We start from the raw sequence: 14,737 nt of genomic DNA, 5'->3' as shown, positions 1-14,737 counted from the left end.
GTGGGCTCATGGGGGCCTCACTCTCCTCCTGGGCAGATGGTGGAAACTGTCCACGGGAGGAAATGAGTGGCCGCCTGGCCCCGGGCCTGACCGCACCCTGACCAGAGACCGCCCTTGTCTCCTGCCTGCTGCCTGGAGGGTGTTAGAACCAACAAACGTGGGGTGTCAGACCCGTCTCCATGGTTACCAAGAGACGGGGCAACGAGGCCCAAAGACCCTCACGGGGCTGTGGCTGTACGGCCATGGTCGCCCCCTGTCTGCGGCCTCGGGCCGGGGCTCGGCCGGCACCCGTAGCATCCCTCTGGAAGTGTGGACGTTCCGTTCCTGGCCGTGTCCTGGCGGGGGGTGGAGCCTGTGTGCCCTGGGTGGAGATGAGGTGGGCAGACCCTGGCCCTCGTGCTGCTCTCCGTGCTCCCCGCCCCCCGACCTGTTTCGCCAGGCAGCTCCCTGGGGTTCGGCCGAGGGGCCCGGGGGCCAGCTGCAGCCCTCACCCTCCTGACCTGGGGCGGTTACGGGGGTGGAGGGCAGGCACGGTAGCTGCTGGAGTGGCCGGGGGCCCTCAGGAGGTGCCCAGGGAAGAGCCGTCATCGCCCAGGGCGTTTGAAGAGGGAGCCCTGGTTGACGGTGTGGCGAGGTCTCAGGCACCTTTTGGTGGTAGCTGAAGGTGATTTCAGAGTCCACTGACCACTCACCGGCCAGACTGAGTGCTGAGCGGGCCCCGGAGAGCCTGTGGTGGAGCTGACCTGTCCCCGCTCGCCCTAGCGACCCTCCCGCCCCGGCCCGTGCTCCATCCCACGGCCAGGGCACCCCGTCCTCCCACCAGGAGCCAGCGGGAGCGAGTGTTCTTTGCAGAGTGACCTCTCTTGCTGTCTTTCTGTGTGTCTGTCCGTCTGTCGGTTCTCGCGGGAGCAGTCAGAAGGTCAGTTTGAAAGACCGTGTCTTCTCCAGCCCCCGCGGCGTGGCTGCCAAGGGCAAGGGGTCCCCTCAGGCCCAGACCGTCCGGCGGTCGCCCAGCGCCGACCAGAGCCTGGAGGACAGCCCAAGCAAGGTGCCCAAGAGCTGGAGCTTCGGGGAGCGCGGCCGCGCGCGGCAGGCCTTCCGCGCCAGGGGCGCCGCTTCCCGGCAGAACTCGGAAGGTGGGTCGGGCAGCCCTCGAGTTGGGGTTTGCTGTCCTGGAGCTCCATGCGATGGGGCCACACGGGCTTGTCCTCTTGCGTCGGGCTCTGCTCCCCGAGCTCCGTGTTTGCCAGGCCCACCCGTGGAGCTGGTGCCGGCGCATCACTGCTTTTACGGCTGACGCTCCCCGAGTACTCTGTGTGGACGTATCCCACCTTGCCCTTCTGTCTGTGCACAGGGGTGCCCTCTTACACCCTTGTGGTGGTTGCTCCCTGAGGAGCACAGTGGAGGGAAGCAGGCTGGAAAAGCAGGACGGGGGCGGGCTGGAGTGTGGCTGTGCCCGGCGGAGGCCCCCTCGGACACGTGTGCGCTGTGGGGCCGGAACACTAGGCCCCCTCCATCCCGGGGGTGGCCCAGCCCCTCACGGGCTGTGTCCTTCCACCCAGAAGCAAGTCTCCCAGGGGAGGACATTGTGGACGACAACAAGAGCTGCAACTGCGAGTTTGTGACGGAGGATCTGACCCCGGGCCTCAAAGTCAGCATCAGGGCCGTGTGGTGAGGACCCGGCGGGCTCCCTCGCAGAGTTGTCCACGGACGCGGGGCCTTGGGGGGCTGGTGTGAGGGCACGCGCTCGGGAGGGATGCCTCGCGGCCGACACCCCTTCAGTCTGGCCCCCGCGGCTCACGAGGCACCTGCCGTCCCAGCCATCGCCTGCGTCCCAGGTGCCGGGTGCCCAAGGCTGCTAGTAGACGGCTGGGAGCTGCCGCGGCACAGGGGTTTCTGGGTGGACACGGGTCCTCTGCGCAGCGGGGCCCAAGTGTGGCTGGGGTACGAGACAGGTGGGTGGCCCAGATGACAGGGCCGAGTCATCCAGCAGACATTCTCGGAGGTGCTGGGCGGGCCAAGGCAGGTGGACGCTGGGGGGCTGCCTTCGGTGGTCTGTGCCCAGGGCTCACAGCCTGCCGACCACCCCCTCCAGTGTCATGCGGTTCCTGGTGTCCAAGCGCAAGTTCAAGGAGAGCCTACGGCCCTACGACGTGATGGACGTGATTGAGCAGTACTCGGCCGGCCACCTGGACATGCTATCCCGCATCAAAAACCTGCAGTCCAGGCAAGAGCACCTCCCCCGCCTGCTGGTCCCGGGGGCGTGGGGCGGGTCCTCCGGGCCGAAGAAGCCGGGTGGGGGTAGGGACGGGGCGTGGCGCAGGCAAGAGCACCTCCCCCGCCTGCCTGGGCCCCGGGGCATGGAGCGGGGTCCTCCAGGCCGAAGCCGGGTGGGGGGTAGGGACGGGGCGTGGCGCAGCTGCACACTCCTGCCAGAGATCCAGGCAAGAGCACCTCCACCGCCTGCCTGGGCCCCGGGGCATGGAGCGGGGTCCTCCAGGCCGAAGCCGGGTGGGGGGTAGGGACGGGGGCGTGGCGCAGGCAAGAGCACCTCCCCCGCCTGCCTGGGCCCGGGGGCGTGGGGCGGGTCCTCCGGGCCGAAGCCGGGTGGGGGATAGGGAGGCAAGAGCACCTCCCCCGCCTGCTGGTCCCGGGGGCGTGGGGCGGGTCCTACGGGCCGAAGCCGGGTGGGGGGTAGGGAGGCAAGAGCACCTCCCCCGCCTGCTGGGCCCGGGGGCGTGGAGCGGGGTCCTCTGGGCCAAAGCCGGGTGGGGTAGGGACAGGGGCGTGGCGCAGCTGCACACTCCTGCCAGAGGTGGGGCGGCAACGCGCTGTGGGCGCAGCGGCTGGCCCCGCTAGCTGCCACATCTGGGCCCTTCCTCTCCGGCCCCGCGTGGGCTTTCTCCCATGTCCTCGTGTGGTCTGTTTTTAACCTTTCTGTTGTCTCTCTCTTCTCTCCTGCCCGTGCTGCGATGGGCAAGCGTGTATGTGTTGTGCGCACACACGGGCGTGCATATGCACATGCGTGAATGCACGTGTGTGCTTGCACGTGTTCAGGCCTCGGGTGCACGTGTGTGTACACATGTGTATGTGTACAAGTGCATGCATGTGCATGTGTGCACAGGGGTGCAACACATGTTTTGGCAAACGTGTGGGTGCGCGCATGTGTCTGTGCTGTGCCACGTGTGTCGTGTGTCCACGCACGTATGTTGCCCATGTGTGCCCGTGTGTGTTGGGGAGAGGAGTTAGTTCTGTTGAGAGGTGAAGGTGCAGGTTTCCGTGGGCCCATCAGGCAGCAGTTAGGCCACGTGGCACCTGTTCCTCCAGACGGAGGGCTGGTCGTCCCTCCCCACCGCACAGACGGATTCCCACGGCCGGAGCAGGCGGTGGGGCTGGACATGTGCCTGGTGGGCCGCAGCCGGGCACACGATGGCGCTGCCATCTCTGGCTGCATGTGAGCACTGGCTTGCTCACCCCAGGAGTCAGCTGTACACACGTGTGTACAGACACAGCAAGGACCCAGGACATGCACACACACAGACCCATGTCCACTCCCACATGCCCACGTGTGCCAGCACACATGTGTACACACATAGCCATGCTCTAAGCCTTGTGCTCACACGTGTGTCCTATAGGACCGACACACGCACACCGAGTACGTGTGTGCTCGTAGGCACGCACCATACACACAGACGAGCGGGCGCACACACGTGTGTCTGGTGCCTGGGAGGAGGCCCGTGGCTGTCGTGGGTCTCTCCTGGAATGGACCCTGCCTTCCTGCCGGCCAGGCCCCTCCTGGGGTCCCTCCAATGAGGCGGCTGCCGGTTCTCTGGCCCTGAAGCCTAGGCCCTGGCCGTGGGGGTCTGGGTGGTTGGGGCGGTCCTGGGGGTCAGCCCAGATCCCAGCCCCATGGCAGGTGGCGTCTCCCCGCCCTGCTCAGGATGCCAGGGGAGAGGCCCCTCTGGGCCTCCGGCTGCTCCCGTGGGGTGAGGCCAGGGCACAGCCCCTCCCTGTCCCCAGGCTCAGGCCGGGAGGCCATCTGCTCAGCGGCCTCCTTGAGCATGAGTAGACCTGTGTGTTTGCGCGAACGCGCGTGCCGTTGTGCACATGTAAATGATGTGCGAGAGCGTGCACGTGTATACGTGAGTAAGTACACGTGTGCCCGTGCGTGCAGACTCGAGGGTGTGTATACGTGTGCCCTGCGTGCAGACTCGAGAGTGTGTACACGTGTGCCCTGCGTGCAGACTCGAGGGTGTGTACGTGTGTGCAAGCGTGCGTGTGTCCACGTGTGTGTGTGCAGGTGTGAGCACACGCGTGTGCGTGAGAGGCCACCCTGGGTCTTGACGGCCGGCCCGCCGCCACTCGTGATAGCAGTTTTTTTCACGAGGCTCTTCTGTCCTAGGCCGTCCCCTCTCCCTCCCCTTCTGTCTGGAAAACAGACGAGACAAACAGAGCCCCGCAGGAACCAGATGTCTGTCGCTTCCTGGCAGGGCCTTGGTGTCTTTCCCGGGGTCCTTTGGCACTTTGCTGCCAGCTGCCACGTGTCCTTGGACGTGCACCCTTGCCCGGGCAGACGGGGCACCGCGAGCTCGTGGCCTCACCCAGTGCTCGCTTGACCACATCTGAGGTCACGGGAGCGCAGTGTCCCTGCGTCCCGTTTGTGAGAAAGGTCACGGCTGCTCTCAGCGGGTCATTCATTCCGTCTCTGCAAGTTTCCGGCTGCCTCCCCTTTCATGTTGCTTCACGATGCATTTTCCTGGTGTCTCTTTTCTTGTTTACTCGCCAGGATAGATATGATTGTGGGCCCCCCACCCCCTTCAACTCCCCGGCACAAGAAGTACCCCACCAAAGGACCCACGGCCCCTCCGAGAGAGTCACCCCAGTACTCACCTAGGTCAGGACACCTCCCGCTTGTCTCTGTGGAATGGCCAGCCCCCTTCGCTCCAGCCACATGACGGCAGCACCCGCTCTGCTCGACGGGACGGAGGGGCTGCTTCTCTGTCCCTGACAAAACGACGTCCTCTGCAGGCCCTGGCGGGCTGGGTTGGGGTGCCCTTGAGCTGCTCCTCTTGGCGGGGTCCTGGGGAGGCTGTCCGGGGGGCTCCTTTCCACCGACCCCTGTGTGGCGTCCGCTGGGGGTGGGGGCTCCCTGGGCAGAAGAGGGCGGCAGCCCCCCAAGGATCAGGTGCGTTTAGACGTGGGGCCCTGCCCCAGCACCGCCTCAGACCCCTGCCACCACCTGCCGGTGGGTCGACCTGGGCTGCTGTGCGGACTGAGCAGGTCCTGGCGGGAGCCCAGCTCCCGGGGAGTCCCCAGAGCTTTGGGGGCTCTATTTCCGGTTTTCACCGTGGTCAGAGTTGTTGAAGAAGACGGTCCCAGCCAATGGGCAGAGTGGGGGGCAGGCAGTGAGGCGGCGAGTCAGCAGAAGCAGGCTCGTTGGTGATGAATTCAGACTTGGGAGCCTTCCTGCTCCCCCGGAGCATGGAAATGATGGCCGCGACCCGCCCCCCAGCAGGTCTGGGAGAGCAGAGCCCAGGGCAAGGATGTGGGGTGAGGGCGGACACGCCCGCCGAGTAGGCAGAGGGGCCCAGGGGCGTCCCGGAGGCCGGCAGGGATGCTGGCAGCTGGGCAGTTGGAGTGACTGGGGGTGCCCGACCCTCGTGTGCCCAGGTTTCTGTGCATGAGGCCGAGGGTCAGTGTGCGCCAGTCTCAGCCTGGCGGCTCTCCCATGAGAAAGGAATTTCCTGGGGAGCAGGCCTGACCCCGGGCCGCCCAGACAGTGTTTGCCGCGTCCCCCGCTCTGCCCGTGTCCTCCAGCCCCGAGGAAGCTGTACCTGAGACAAGCCCACCCTCCTGGGCATTGCTGCAGGGCATAGGGGCTGGGCGCTCAGAGCCACGGGCTGGGAGGGCCCCGCAGGCCTCCCGGACCACTGCAGCCAGATGCCCACAGAGGAGCCAGAAGGACGGGTGAAGCCCGAGGCCCAGGGGAGGGGGGGGCACAGGCTCCACGGAAGACCCACCGGGGGCAGCTCCAGGCTGACCCTGGGCCAAGGCTCCCAGGGGAGAGGCCGGGAGGGCGGCCCGTCATGTGGCAGGGGCGAAGGCGCTGAGCGCCCGTGCCTGGACTGTGTGGACGCCTGGAGCACCAGACACCCCTCCTGCCGCTCTGTCCCCACTGGCGTGTGCTGGGAGCCGAGGGCCCCACGCCCGCCCTGCCACCGCATGATCGAGCATGACGCCCCGCGGCCGACGCGAAGCCTGACCCCCTCCTGCTTTCCGTGACAGCAAGGACAGAGCACCCTGAGCCCCGACAGGCAGTTAGGGCGGCGCTGTGGGTGAGGACGGCGGCCAAGCAGGCCGGCAGCTCCCGTGACGCTGCTTGCGGGGTAGGAGCTGGCGCCCCTCCCCACTCGGGAGCTTGGGTGGCGCACTTCGCGCTTGAGGCTCCAGAGAAGCGGCGGGGCTGTGCGGCCTGTGCCTGGGTGGCTGTCCCGCCCAGCTGCACCCTGGCCCTGGTGCATTTGCCCAGCGTCCACGTGGCTGCACTTTTGGGGCTCAGGGTGTCGGGCGCCCACCCTGCCACTCCCAAGGTCCCTTCCGAGCCCCTCAGTGGCCCTTCCCGTTCAGCACAGGGGACAGGGGACGCCGCATGGGTCAAGCAGAAGGCCTCCGCCCTGAAGGAGGCCTCCTTCCCCTCTTGTTGGCATTCGTGACTGATGGCCTCGTTTGAGGTCACCTCAGCTGCGTTCTGCTTCTCCCACGTGCGTGCGCACACACAGGCCCACGCGCACTCACACAAGTGCACGCACAGGCATGCACGGTAAGCACACACGTGCGCACGCGCGAGCACGCACGGACCCCCTCTCTGGTTGCCAGTGGCTCTGTCTGTCCCCTCCTCTGGTTGTGCGTTGGTGGTTTCCTGTGTTGGTCTGTGTCCCCTCCCCCGTCCGGCGCATGGCGCGAAGTCCTCACGCCCCCCTGCTTCTGTGGTTCCCGCTGCAGACGTTTAACTCCATCCCCTCCAGACCCCGGGTGGGCAGGGGCCTCGGCGGCACGTTATCCAGGAGCAGAGCTCGGGGGTGGGGGCGGGGGAGCCGAGGGGTGCTTGGCCCCAACTCCCTTCTCTTTACCCCTTGCTAATGTGCCAGCCCCACTGGAATGGAACGGTCGGGGACAGGCCCCGAGGGCAGCGGAGGGCAGGACGAGGGCCAGGCGCCCGGGCTCCATCTGTCCTGCTTCCTCGCTGCCCCCGGTCGGCTCTGGATTCAGCCCGGAGCCTGGATCTGGTGGCTGCGGCCTGGCCCAGGAGGAGAGGGCCACGGGCTCCACTGCTCCCACCTGAACTCATGCTGGGGACGGGGTCTCTTCCCGGCAGAGTGGACCAGATCGTGGGGCGAGGCCCGGCCATAGCGGACAAAGACCGAGGCAAGGGCCCGGCTGAGGCAGAGCTGCCCGAGGACCCCAGCATGATGGGACGGCTGGGGAAGGTGGAGAAGCAGGTGGGAGCGTCTGGGGGTCCTGGGGTGTCGGCATGGACCCTGCGGGGGAGAGCTCAAGCTTTGGGGGGAGGGAGGGCTGCTGTGTTTGGACCCTGGGCCCCCAGGAGCACCCCCCGGGCCTGGGGCGCTTCCCTGACGGGGGCTGAGGAAAGGAATGGCCAGTTCTTACCCGCTGTAGAGTTTGCTCTGAGGGGTGAACCCACAGCGGACACAGGGCGGCCCAGACAAGCAGGAGGGTCCGTGTTTGAAGTCCTGAGGCCACACACTGACAGGTGGGGTCAGAGGCTGAGCTGCTGTGGGGAGTCTGCCCTCCATTGCCTCTGCACCTCTGTGGGAAACATCCTGGGCCGCCCCCCTTCTGGGGAGCAGCCCAGTTTCCCCCCACCCCCGGGGAGCAGCCCAGTTTCTCCCCCCCGGGAGCAGCCCAGTTCCCCCCCTTCTGGGGAGCAGCCCAGTTCCCCCCCTCTGGGGAGCAGCCCAGTTTCCCCCCACCCCCGGGGAGCAGCCCAGTTCCCCCCCCTCCGGAGAGCAGCCCAGTTTCCCGCCCCCGGGGAGCAGCATGGGCCCCCGCCCCGGGGGGCAGCCCAGCATGGCCTAGCAGCCCCTCCTGCAGGTCCTGTCCATGGAGAAGAAGCTGGATTTCCTGGTGAACATCTACACGCAGCGCATGGGCGTCCCCCCGACGGAGACCGAGGCCTACTTCGGGGCCAAGGAGCCGGAGCCGGCGCCGCCATACCACAGCCCCGAGGACAGCCGGGACCACGGCGGCAGGAACGGCTGCATCATCAAGCTCATCCGCTCCACCAGCTCCATGGGCCAGAAGAACTTCTCGGCGCCCCCCGCCGCGCCCCCCGCCCAGTGCCCGCCCTCCACCTCGTGGCAGCAGCAGTGCCACCCGCGCCAGGGCCACGGCACCTCACCCGTGGGGGACCACGGCTCGCTGGTGCGCATCCCGCCGCCACCCACCCACGAGCGGTCCCTGTCCGCCTACAGCGGGGGCCACCGGGCCAGCACGGAGCTCCTGAGGTCGGAGGACGGCCCGGCCTGCAGGCCCCACGAGGGCGCCCTGCGGGACAGCGACACGTCCATCTCCATCCCGTCCGTAGACCACGAGGAGCTGGAACGCTCCTTCAGCGGCTTCAGCATCTCCCAGTCCAAGGAGAATCTGGACGCCCTCAACAGCTGCTACGCCGCCGCCGCGCCGTGCGCCAAAGTCAGGCCCTACATTGCGGAGGGCGAGTCGGACACGGACTCGGACCTCTGCACCCCGTGCGGGCCCCCGCCGCGCTCTGCCACGGGCGAGGGCCCCTTCGGCGATATGGGCTGGGCCGGGCCACGGAAGTGAGGCCGCCCGCCGGCCTGCCCCTGACTCCTGGCCTCCCGGGCTCGAGGCGGACCCTCCGGGGCCCTTTGCTTAGAGTAGCGCAGCGCGGGTGCCCGTGTGGGGTGCCGGGCAGACGCGGCCCTTGGTCTCGCACTGGAGGTCGGCAGAAATTCTTCTCCAGCGAGGGGCAGCCCGGCTGGCCGTGCCCACTCTGCAGACTCTGCAGACTATTGGCCTGGGCGTGACAGAGGCCGGGGTCAAGGCTGAGGACGGGCCCCTGGCGGCTGGGTCGAGGCGTGGGCTGGGAGCGGGGCCGGGTGAGGGTGGCAGCGAGGGGCAGGCCTGTCTTGTGAGGATCAGTGGCCTTGAGGCCTGGGTGGGCGGTGGCTGGCCCCTCGGGCGTGGCTTGTCTCCGCCCCCCCTTCCTGTCCTGCCCCATCTGTCTTGGGTGCCCACCCAGAGCTTCTGGTCAGTGTCGCCCTCCTTCCTGTGGGTTCTGAGTGTCCTGTGATGGGAGCCGGCCCCAAGTCCAGTATCCTGGCCTGCAGGGGGCAGGGGGGCGAGGCTTGGGACCACCCCAGAGCAGAGCAACCCTCAGACCTCCCGAACCTGGCTCTTGTGGGGAGGGGCCCGCTCCACAGGCTCCTGGAAGGGGGCTCTTGGGGGCTCCCTTCTGGATGTGGAAGATGGCGGGTGTGCCCCCGTGTCCTCTCCCCTCTGCCCTGGCCGGGTGCTGGTCACCAGGCTGTGGCCAGCACTGCTATATGGACCTGCCTGTGGGGAGAGGTGCTGGGAGGCTGGGGCACTGCCCCACACTGGGCTTGTGCTCTGGGGTCCTGGGCCGGGCTGGTCATGGTGAGCAGATGTGCACGCTGTCCTCCCCTGGGGACCCTGCCTTGCCTGTCTCCCATCAGCCCCTGACGGGGCCCGGGCTGGACAGTGCCGCAGCCGTCGGGGAAATCTTCAGTAGGGCGACCCCCGCCGTCCAGAGGCCAAGGCAGCTCTGTCTTGTAGGCGTCTCTCCTGTCCCCGCGGAGCTGACCGTCCCCCACCTGCTCTCCTCCACTCACCGGCCCCTTGGCTGTGACCTCTTGCTGTCTTGGAGTCAGAGCTGCCCATCCCCACCCTGTATCCTGGGAAGCAGTGGCCCCCGTCATTCCTATCCCGGGCACCTGGGTCTGTATCCTGGGAAGCAGTGGCCCCCGTCATTCCTATCCTGGGCACCTGGGTCTGTGGGGCAGCAGCTCTGAGCTGGGATTCCAGCCCCAGGAGGCGGAGTGGACCCTGTCCTGGGCCCCCAGCTGTCAGTGCGCGGGGGCGTCTGGCATTTGGGGTGACACACGGTTCAGGGAGAGCCTCGCTGTCTCCTCAGGGTGCTTGTGTCCGTCCTGGTCAGTGAGGGAATCCGCTTGCTCTCTGGGAAGGACTTTGAAAGCAACATCACGTGCCCCTGGCTGTCAGGGTCCTGACGCTCTGAGATCTCTGGGGAGCAGTGTCTGCAGTAGCCTCTGTGCATGGCCCCCGCCCTCGCCAGGACACCCAGGGTCCCACCTGTGTGCACCTCTCTGCTGGGGCTGCTGGCCAGGCGGCTGGAGGGCGGGCTGGGCCTAGTGCAGGAGGATCCAGGCTCGGAGTCGGAAACCGTGGTGTGCACTCAGGGCCGCAGCACGAGGATATCCCTCTCTTCCAGCCTCCCGGGAGGGGTTGGTCGTGGAACCTTCCATGTGGCCCCACCGGCCCCCTCCGCCCGGCGTGTCTGCTCCGTGCCCCCTCTCTTGTTCTCGAAGGCAATGTTTCTCCACCTCAGACCCTCAGTGGTGAGAAAAGCCCCTCCCAGTGTGGTACTCGGTGTGGCTGGTGTGAAGGGGCCCCGGCGAGTGGCCGCTCCTCTGCGTGAGGTCTGAGCCCGCCTTCGCCCTCCTGCCGTGGGAGAGGGAGGCCCCAGCTGCAGGCCCCTGGGCCAAGCACGTGCACATCCTGCCCAGCCCAGCCCCTGCTCTCTGGCCCTGGGAGAGTCAGGTCAGGCCGCCAGCAGCACGGACCCTCCCCTGTCGGATCTCGGTGGCCGTGGGTGCTCGACCCTACTGGGAGGGGCCCTTGGCCACTGGAGAGAGTTTTGTGTCCTGTCCCACACGCTCCCTGTGCCGTGGGCCCCTGGTGACGGGAGGTGCCGGCCCAGACATACCTCTTGTCCCCAGAGCTGCTGAGCCGGACGCAGGCCCCAAGGCCACTGCTGGGAGGGTCTCCGAGGTTGCAGCAGGAGGGGTTGAGGCTAGACTGTCAGACGTGCTGCACTTAGCAAGGGGGCTAAGCTAGCAAGGGGGCTGTGGCGTCTCCTCTGTGAAATCGCGGCCCCTTGGAAGACAGGAGACCCATGTCTCCGCTTGAGGGACGGTTTGGGGGGGCAGTTTTGGGAGATGATGGAGTAGAGGCTCCTTCTCAGGGGCCCCCAGACCCCGGCCCAAACAGTGCGTGATCCTCCCAGCGTCCATCCACTGCCCCGGGGTCCCCACCTTCAAGAAGTGTAGAAGGAAAGAAGCCGGGCGCTTTGGGAAGTTGGCGTGCTTGGGCACGCATGTGACTGCCGAGGACCCGCCCTGCTCCTCAGCAGGTGTGGCGAACGTTTCCCAGGACAAGCATTTTAGTTACTAGAGCACGCGCCGCCCCCCAGCCCCTGACACACGCCTGTGCTGACACTCACGCCTGTGAACGTGCAGCACACACGCACGCACACATACCGCACATGCTGGCACACAGAGTCATGCACATGCATTCTCACCCCCCCGCCGCACATGCACACCCCATGCACGCACGCTCACACACCCATGTGCACACCCACACCCACGCACGCACGCTCACACACCCATGGGCGCACGCTCACATCCCCCCACGCACGCACTCACACCCACGTGCGCGCACACACGTGCGCACACACCCCACACCCACGTGCGCACACTCACACCCACCCACACACCCACGCGTGCACACTCACACACCCACGCACACCCACTCACACATCCACGCGCGCACATACCCCCACATGCGCACACACGCACGCTCACCCCCCCACGCACGCTCACACACCCACGTGTGCAGACACGTCGTCTGGCTCTGTGGCTCTGCCTGCTTTAAGCAGAGGAATTAACGACTCTGGAGTTGCAGACAGTCCTGGGACGTTGATCCCTGGGTCGCGGTTCCAGCTGTCCCAGGCCTCCGGGCAGTACCGGACACGGTCCACTCGAGCCCATCCAGGTCCCCCCCGCCCCCCCCCTCAGCTGCCCTGGAGGCCGTGCAGGACGTCGGGTCAGCCAGAGACCAAGAGGTCCTGGCGTCCGCGGGCGTCCAGCTGTGACGCGGGGGCTCTGGCGCCTCCGTCTGCCCTCCTCAGCCATGTGGCCCGGCCCCGGCCCCCTCTCCTTTCTCTGGCCCAACACCCCCTTCTTCTGTCTGCGTGACAGCGTGAGCTGTGACTGTCCTGGAGGATGGAGGGACCTCAGCCAGGTGGCAGGGAGCTCCCTTCCGGGCCTGCCTGCCCGGCCCTTCCCCGTGGGAGACCACAGCGGCCCCACCTTCCTTTGGGGGTACTTGCCTGTGAGTCTGCATCACGAGGGCCCCCCGGTGGGCCTGTAATCGCCACGTGCAGCCCAGAGCAGAGGCACCGGCCAGGCGGCCGCTCACGGCTTTCACAGGTTGGTTGGTTTTAACTTCTCCATTCCCTGGGCTTGTCCCCCGGTGGCCACTGATCTGAGACGTAAACACGGGAGAGACGGGGGAAGCGTCCTGTTTTCTTCTGCTCCCCGCCCCGTGAGGCAGACGCCCCCGTCCGTGCTGTTTGTGGACAGAACGAGGCCCTGGGACATCTCTGGATGCTTCCGAAGGCCTGAAGGGTGGAGGCTGCGGGGAGGCCTTTGTAGGAAGCTTGTTTGTACTATTTCACACTCGCCCCAAACGTAAAGAAGGTGCTGGGCGCTCGTGGAGGCATCTGGCCCGGATTTCCCGCTGCGAAGTCAAGATTGGATCTGCCCCCCCCGTCAGACCCTTGAATAAGCAAGGTGTGAAGAGGGCTGGTTTGGCGGTAAGGACCCACCTGGAGGGTTTGGTGCACCTGCACCCAGGGAGTTCTGCACAGCAGGAGGGGCTTCGTGACCCCGTAACCCCCAGTGCACACTGGTTCCCGATCAAACACTCCCTCCCTGGCCGGCGCTGTCCTGCGTGGTCCTCAGCTGCCCTCAGCAGTGGTGTGGACAGCCCTGCTCTCTGAGACCCCTGAGCAGACCTCCAGGCCGCCTGCTTGGATACACGGACGTTCGGTGTGGGGCAGGGGGGCTGGGCTGCCTGCTTGTGGTGCCCAGGGGAGCCTGCGTGGCTGTCCCAGGACAGCTGCCTCCTGCGTTCCCGCCCCCAGGGGCGGGCTCCACTAGGGCCGCTCGCCACCAAGTGCCAAGTGGGAGAGACAACTAGAGAGAGCTTCCTGAAGGAGGCGGTGTGCTGGGATCAGGGGCTCATGCCTGCCTTCTCTCCAAGGGATCTGGGAGAGCTGCTACGCAGGCCCGGACACTGTAGCCCCTGGAACCTGCCCCCCCTGAGTGGGTCCCACAGTTGGCTGAATTCTGCTGTCTTGTAAGGGGTGGGGGCTGGCGGCAGACACCAGAGGAGGGGATGCTGGGGAGAGGGGAGCTTAGGAAGCCGGTAGAGAGGATGAGAAAGAGATGCCCTCTGGGTCGGAGGAGGAGTTGGGTGGTCTCTTGTCTTGGACACTTGCATGGGTGCCCCCGCCCGACAGAGGTGTGGCTGGATGGCCCTGTCCAGAGACGCCCTCGGGACGGGCAGATCAGGTGCCAGGAGAGGAGGGGACCCTCATGGGGGGTTGTCCTCCGTCCTGGGGTTTCCAGGTGGGCGAGCGGACTTTGCCACATGCCGCACGTGCAGCTCTGACTGGGTTTCATAAAGTTCTTGCCTTAATGCACGTTGATGAAAATTCACCAGGGTCACCCCCTGCCCCCTTGGCGTCCTCCAGGCACCGACACAGAACCCCGCTGCCTGTCTCCATTCAGGATCTGCAGGACCATGTCCATAGCTAGCGCAGCGTGGGCAGCGGGCCTCACGGCATCACTCCTGCAGGGGCCCAGCCCACCCGCCCGCCCGGGGGTCCCTGTGCCCCCATCCCACGCCGTCCTCACAGCCATCGCCCGCCCTCCGGCCGCAAGGCGGCTGCAGTCCCCGACCTGCGCTGTTGCTTTGGCTGTCTTTGCACTTTTGTTCACGTTCACGCTCCAAAGAATATGTCATGATGCCTTCAGTGCTGACGAGCACCGTCTCACCAAGTCCCTGCAGCACAGCCGGGCCTCTTCTCCTGGGCGTGTCACACACACCCCTCCCGTGACAGGTGACGTGTGCGCTGTCCGTTTTCTAGGGACAGACGCCCAGGGAAAGAACTCTAGTTTTCTATGGACCAGCCGAGATTCTCACTCCACTCACTGTCAGGTTGACACTTGTGCCGCCAGGAGGGCCCAGTGCGGGTCTGCCCGGGGACTGCAGGTGTGGAATCTGGCGGCAGGGACACATGTGGAAAGTTCTGGAAAGCTCTACCGCCACGGGGACGAGTTTGGATGCCCAGTGGACCTGTGCACTTAGTAAAACACAGTGATTCAACCTGGACGGTGTGTGCTCTCTTTCCTTGCGTCTCGGGGCTGCTGGCCTGTGGCAGGGCTCACGCAGGGTTCTGCCCTCCAGGGTGAGGGCGCTGGGCACTGCCGAGGTCCTGTCGCTGCCTTAATGAAGGACCATAAGCCAGTGGCTTACACAGCAGAAAGCCACGCCCACGAACCTGGGCCTGGGGCCTGAGTCCATCGAGATCCCCACCTGGCCCTTCTCTCCACCATTGGGACGGCAGGGGCCCTGGGACCCAACCTTC

At 66.6% G+C, this 14,737-nt stretch overlaps 1 protein-coding gene across 20 annotated transcripts in view; it reads left to right on the top strand.

Moving 5' to 3' along the window:
- KCNQ2 (potassium voltage-gated channel subfamily Q member 2) overlaps nt 1-14,479 on the top strand; it is a 55,815-nt gene extending 41,336 nt beyond the window's left edge. For 5 of the 20 annotated variants that reach the window (XM_060285437.1, XM_060285434.1, XM_060285432.1 and 2 more), the window contains 6 exons: nt 913-1,136; nt 1,563-1,671; nt 2,096-2,227; nt 4,787-4,894; nt 7,376-7,499; nt 8,113-14,479. In XM_060285437.1, the coding sequence (XP_060141420.1) occupies nt 913-1,136; nt 1,563-1,671; nt 2,096-2,227; nt 4,787-4,894; nt 7,376-7,499; nt 8,113-8,844 (1,429 nt within the window). In that variant the 3' untranslated portion in view covers nt 8,845-14,479. Of the gene's footprint in view, nt 1-912; nt 1,137-1,562; nt 1,672-2,095; nt 2,228-4,786; nt 4,895-6,627; nt 6,821-7,375; nt 7,500-8,112 lie in introns of those variants that run through there. The other 15 variants (XM_060285439.1, XM_060285435.1, XM_060285438.1 and 12 more) reach the window with 10 other exon arrangements.
- Nucleotides 14,480-14,737: the final 258 nt, after the last annotated feature.

Source organism: Globicephala melas, chromosome 15, assembly GCF_963455315.2.
Source record: "Globicephala melas chromosome 15, mGloMel1.2, whole genome shotgun sequence".
NCBI lineage: Eukaryota > Metazoa > Chordata > Mammalia > Artiodactyla > Delphinidae > Globicephala > Globicephala melas.
The sequence above is the reverse complement of the archived record's forward strand: the minus strand, read 5'-3'. Positions and strand labels throughout refer to the sequence as shown.